The following is a 6,541-nucleotide window of genomic DNA, read 5'->3' on the forward strand; positions in this document are numbered from 1 at the left end:
TTTAGGGACCAAATTGTAACAAGGCCCAAAATGTAGGGACCAAAAGTGCATATTCGCCAAAAAAAAAAATGATGTCAATTGTGGCCTTGTAGGTATAAATAAATAAAAACTAGTACAAGCTTGCCAACTTAATTGGTGTCAAAATTTTTGTGCATGTAGTAGCATTGCTCGGAATTCTTGCATGTGAGAAGGCATGCTAATAAATAGGCTCATAGATTGGCACATAGAGCTACACCCTTGGACCAGAAAGTGTATGGATCGAAAGATTATCCCCATTGTATTGCTGATGTTTAAACTAAGGAAGCCATGTAACATTGTTTTCAAGAATTTAATGAAGTGTTTCATCTTGTTTCTTAGGGGAAAAAAAAATGTGGCGTTCAAACTTCAAATGGAAGATTCTCTAAAACTTCCCCCTGCTAATTTTTTAATGTTTACTGGAGTTTTCTAATTTGTATTGTATACTTTGTACGTGAACCTAATGTTATCAGCCTTTTTTTTTTAGAAGTAAATGTTATCTCTCTCAAAAAAAGAAAAAAAAAAAGTTAATGTTACCGGGTTAATAAGAAGTAAGAACTAGCCTTTAAGCACGCGCGTACTCAGAAAATCTTCTATTTTTTTAAGTAAATGTTAATAATTTGTATTTATTATAATTTAGAAATATATATATATATATATATTTTTTTTTTCAAACAAATAAAAATAATAAATTTTAGAGATAAGTAGTAATTATAATTTCTTTTTTGAACGTGAAGTAAAAAAAATCCTAAATTTTAGGAATTCTCTTTTTTAATTCAAAATGAAATTTATTATTTGACATTTATTACCATATTTCTAAATGAAGTTACCCTTCATTCCCCCTAAAAAAAAAAAGTTACCCTCCATTAATGAGGGTATTTTTAAACCACATAAAAGTCCAGTTGAAAGAAGGGAATCCTCTTATATATAACTAGCCTCTGAGCATGTGCTCATGTGCATGTTTAGAGGCCCTTCTATTTTTTTGAGTAAAGGTTAATAATTTGCTTCTATTATTATTTAGAAATATATCTCTTTATTTTTTCAAACATATAAAAAGAATAAACTTTAGAGATAAACAGTAACTGTAATTTCTTTTTTGAACGTGAAGGGAAAAAAATCCTAAATTTTAGGAATTCTTTTTTTGAATTCAAAATGAAATTTGTTATTTAACATTTATGACCATATTTTAAATGAAATAGGAGAATCCTCTTATATATAGTATAGATAAATGCATAAGATATACATACATACATACATACATACACATATATATATATATATATATATATTTGTAAGGGTAAAATTCCCAAGTCAAACAACGGGCCTTGGGCCCTACACAGAGTCCAGCTACAGCCAAGGAGAAAATGGGTCGCCAAAACAACTTCCAGCCTAACCCTAATAAGTCCAAACTTATTTAAAAAAGATGTCCGAGGAGGAATGTCTCCTCAGACGTGCCAAATATGGACCCAACATGCACCCTATCCATAATGAGGAGTCATTCCAAACAAATATTGGTAGTAAGGATGAGCTTCACAAAACAGGGAGAAGAACGAAAGCATAGGATGTTCAGGGGGAGACCCCAACTGCTGCATTAAATGCAAGGAAACTACTTTTCTGGCCACATTAATGTGGAGAGGATAGGCGAACAGTATTACCTTGGCCACTGCAACTCACAGAAAGGTAGGGTGGATGTCCGATAGGATAGGCACTCAAGTGAAGGTCCAGATAATCAACAAATGTAGGGCTCTTATTACTTTAAGGAGTCTATATAAGAGAAGGAAATCCCTATGAAGAAGGGATCAGAAAAAGCCAGAAGAAAGAGAGTAAGACTATATCCTTTAATCAGGAACATAGGTGCACCCACACATTTCCTCGGACCGAACATCCAGTGGAGATAAAGGAGATATTCTTACGTTCAACCGCTGCATGGCTTAAAATTAATTAACATTCACTTCGTTGAGTCCTAGTTCTGTAACCCGCTCTCTACAAATTCATTGTATAGGGTTCTTTGGGCCAGAGTCACCTACTTGCTGGGCTTGGGCCTTAAAAACTGACCCTACAATTGGTGTCGTCTGTGGGAAGAACTTGTGTCTCGACAAGTGAAACCATTAGAGATGGAAGGATCAGGTCCGCGCCAAACCGGACGTGCAGATTCCCAACGGCAGGACAACTTTTTGAATCTCGTACGGGAGAAAGATCAAGACAAGCAGCGAGAAGGCAGTGTGAACACCTCCCACACGAGCAGAAGCCGCTCAAAAGAGAAAGGCCATGCATCCCATAAGCGAAACGATCGAAAGGCTTTATAGCAAGAAATTGATGACTTGAAGAAGAAGCTACGTCGAGTGCAGCGAAAGCGTCCTTCACCCGGTTTGGACACCAGCAGTGATGAGGACGATGAATACAGGCGAAGATCAAGAACCCCTCCAAGCGAGACTTTTTCCTATGAGGAAGAGCAGCCTCGTAAACGCGGCCACAAGAGCCCGCCATACCAAGGCCTGGCTAACGATGCCATGAGTAAGGCCCTGGACCGCATCTTCCAGTCGCCTTTCACGCGCAGAATAGAGGAAGCAGAACTTCCTCGGCGGTTCCATCAACCAACCTTTGCCATATACAATGGTCGGACAGACCCAGTAGAGCATGTAAGTCAGTTTAATCAGAGGATGGCCGTCCATTCCAAGGACGAGGCGTTGATGTGCAAGGTGTTTCCATCCAGCTTGGGACCTATGGCGATAAGATGGTTTGATGGCCTTAAGCCAAATTCCATAAATTCCTTTAAGCAGCTGACACAGGCCTTTGGCTCCCGTTTCATTACCAGCAGCAGAGTCCCTCGGCCCCTGGAATCCCTCCTATCCCTGTCCATGCGAGAAGGAGAGACACTGAAGGCCTATTCAGACAAGTACTGGGAAATGTACAATGAGATAGAGGGAAACTACGACGACGTTGCCATTAGCACATTCAAAAGGGGCCTACCGACAGAACACGGTTTAAGAAAATCCCTGACTGGGAAGCCGGTCACTAGTGTGCGTCAACTCATGGATAGAATTGACAAGTACAAAAGGGTCGAGGAGGACCAGCAGACGGGGAAGGGCAAAGCGAAGGTTGTCCCTTAGGAGAGGAGAGACTTCAGGTCGGACCGCTTTAACAGCAGTAACAGGCCGAGAAGAGACTACGCGGAACAGTCTGGATCCACTGGGACACAGGCAGTCCATGCTGTGTTCCGAGAACCATTACACAAGATCCTAGAGAAGGTGAAGTGCGAACCATTCTTTCAATGGCCAAGCAGGATGACAGGTGACCCCTCGAAACGTAACCAAAATCTGTATTGCGCGTACCACCAAGAGATGGGTCACCTCACCGATGATTGTAGAAATCTGAAAAACCACTTGGACCGGCTAGTCCGAGAGGGGAAGTTGAGACATCTATTACATCACCCTGTGGGATGGCAGGAACAATCAAATATCGAAATCAGGTAAAGCGCATTGATGCTACCCATTGGCACGATAAATATCATTCTCGCCGCACCTGGAAGGACCGAATCCAATCCTCTCAGAGTAATGTCAGTGGGCAGGCTCCTGCCTGAAGCCGATGACAGGGAATCTAAAAGGGCTCGAGCGAGTCTCACGCCCTTAATCGGATTCTCGGATGAGGACAAACTGGGAACCCTTCAACCCCACGACGACGCCCTAGTCGTCACGCTCAGAATTGGGGGTTATGACGTGAAGAGGGTGCTAGTTGACCAAGGCAGCGCCGTGGAAGTAATGTATCCCGACTTGTATAAAGGATTGAACCTGAAGCCAGAGGACCTGTCGGCATACGACTCCTCTTTGGTTAGTTTTGAAGGAAAAACAGTTACCCTGAAAGGCATGATCAGGCTGCCTGTACAAACAGACTCAGACGTGGTGGAAGTGAACTTCATTGTGGTAGATGCGTACTCCCCCTACACAGCCATCGTGGCCCGCCCGTGGCTTCATGCACTAGGGGCTGTGTCGTCAACCTTACACCAAAAAGTGAAGTATCCGTCAGGAGGTCGAGTGAAAGAAATAATAGGGAATCAGGTGATGGCCCGGCAATGCATCGTGTCAGCAATCTCACGACGACCAAACAGTGAGCCCTCCACCTCAGCCGAGAAGGGCTTATAGCAATTAACGACACCGGTCCGAGCCTCGGGTAGTGGAGGACCCACAATGGAGGTGAGCTGCGAGGATCTAGAGAAAATACTTGTTGGATCAGACCCAGAGAAGTTTTTTCAGGTCGGCTCGAAGTTACCGCCCCAAGAGAAGGCGATACTGATTGATTTTCTGAGACAAAATGTGGACGTATTCGCTTGGGACGCCTATGAGGCCCCTGGGGTTGACCCAAATTTCATTTGCCATCGCCTTAATGTTAGTCCGGTTGTAACACCTAAGAAGCAGCCTCCTCGGCGATCGTCAAAAGAACATGCAGACGCCGTGAGAGAGGAGATCATAAAATTGAAGAAAGCGGGGGCTATCAAGGAAGTATTCTACCCCGAATGGTTAGCCAACACAGTCGTGGTAAAAAAGAAGAATGGGAAATGGCGGGTCTGCGTAAATTTCACGGACCTAAACAAGGCCTGCCCGAAGGATCCCTTCCCCATGCTGCGGATAGACCGATTGGGGGATTCGACCGTCGGACACCCCTGAATGAGTTTTTTGGATGCCTTCCAGGGCTACCATCAGATACCCCTGGCTGCTGAGGACCAAGAAAAAACTACTTTTGTCACCCCCATCGGAAATTATCATTATAAGGTGATGCCCTTTGGCTTAAAGAATGCCGGATCGACCTACCAAAGGATGATGACCAGGATGTTTGAACAACAGATGGGTAAGAGCATTGAAGTTTATATAGACGACATGGTGGTAAAAAGCAAAGTAGTGGCCAAACATGTCAGAGACCTCGGCGACATCTTTCAAATTCTGAGAAAGTACAAGCTGCGACTCAACGCGTCCAAGTGTTCATTTGGGGTGGGATCAGGGAAATTCTTAGGTTACATGGTGACCCACAGAGGCATCAAAGTTAACCCTGACCAAATTAGAGTTATCCATAGCCTGCAGCCCCCTCGGAATCCCAAAGAGGTCCAAAAGCTCACCAGCATGATCGCTGCTTTAAATCGTTTCATTTCCCGCTCAGCGGACAGATGCAGACCTTTCTTCCTCCTCTTAAACAAGTGGAAGGGCTTCGAGTGGACCGAGGAGTGTGCTTTAGCTTTCTAACAGCTTAAGGAGTACCTCACCCGACCACCAATTATGTCCAGTCCCGAAGCCGACGAGGTGCTATTCGCCTATATTGCTGTGGCCTTTCATGCAGTAAACTTAGTGCTAATCCGAGAAGACAATAGCACGCAACAGCCCGTCTACTACGTAAGAAAATCGCTGCACAAGGCAGAGATCCGCTACCTCCCCCTCGAAAAGGCCGTCTTGGCAATCGTACAAGCCACGCGAAAGCTCCCCCACTATTTCCAGGCACATACTGTGGTTGTACTAACCCAGCTTCCACTAAAGTCCATTCTCCAAAGCGCCGACTACACGGGTAGAATTGCAAAATGGGGAATGATCCTGGGCGCCTTTGACATTAGGTACATGCCTCGCACTGCTGTGAAGGGTCAGGTCCTCGCAGATCTAGTAGCCGAATTTGCGGAGCCCACACTAGAAGGAGGGGGAGGATCACTAAGCCCTGACGGGAAACTGATAAGCGCAATCACTCAGCAAGAGCCCAATTGGTGGAAAGCACACATCGATGGCACAGCTAACCAAAAGGGCTCAGGTGTAGGGCTCGTTCTGGTCTCCCCCGAAGGTATCACCATCGAAAAATCGTTAAGGCTTGGTTTCTCGGCCACGAATAACGAAGCAGAGTATGAGGCATTATTAGAAGGAATGTCAATGATCCAGAAATTGGGTGGAAAATCCGTGAACATGTTCTCGGATTCAAGACTCGTCGTCGGACAAGTAAACGGGGAGTTGGAGGCGAAGGATGAAAGAATGCAAGAGTACCTTGCCCAAGTTAAACGCCTGCAAACCCATTTTTGTCACTTCAATCTGGCGCACGTGTCCAGGAGCGAGAACACCCATGCTGATTCTCTTGCAACGCTCACCACCTCCTCGGCCCAGCCACTTCCCCGGGTTGTTCTAGTAGAAGATCTTTACCGCCCAGCGACGGAGAGGGCCAACAGAACACGGGTCCACAATATTAGGTCTGGACCTAATTGAATGGATCTTCTAGTGCTGTTCTTGAAGCACGACGCCTTGCCAGACGATAAGCACAAGGCCGATAAGATTAGAAGGAATGCCTCTCGATTCTGGTTGTCCGAGGACTCCAAACTGTATAGGCGCTCGTTCTCAGGGCCGTACTTGCTGTGTGTGGACCTAGACGCCGCTGAACTCATCCTGGAGGAATTTCACGAAGGAATTTGTGGAAGTCATACGGGGGTTAGGTCCCTGTCCCATAGGGCCATAACACAGGGCTACTGGTGACCTAGCATGCAGAAAGAGGCGCAGGAATATGTGAACAA

The 6,541-nt window shown here is 45.1% G+C and overlaps 2 protein-coding genes across 2 annotated transcripts; both read left to right on the top strand.

The window, feature by feature from the left end:
- The first annotated feature begins 2,525 nt into the window (after positions 1-2,525).
- LOC115951851 lies at positions 2,526-3,125 on the top strand. The gene has a single exon (XM_031068982.1). The coding sequence runs from the start codon at positions 2,526-2,528 to the stop codon at positions 3,123-3,125; it is 600 nt and encodes a 199-aa protein (XP_030924842.1).
- A 444-nt stretch (positions 3,126-3,569) lies between these two features.
- Positions 3,570-4,154, top strand: LOC115951852. Its single transcript, XM_031068983.1, has one exon. The coding sequence runs from the start codon at positions 3,570-3,572 to the stop codon at positions 4,152-4,154; it is 585 nt and encodes a 194-aa protein (XP_030924843.1).
- Positions 4,155-6,541: the final 2,387 nt, after the last annotated feature.

This window comes from Quercus lobata, chromosome 7 (genome assembly GCF_001633185.2).
Source record: "Quercus lobata isolate SW786 chromosome 7, ValleyOak3.0 Primary Assembly, whole genome shotgun sequence".
In the NCBI taxonomy this organism is placed as follows: domain Eukaryota; kingdom Viridiplantae; phylum Streptophyta; class Magnoliopsida; order Fagales; family Fagaceae; genus Quercus; species Quercus lobata.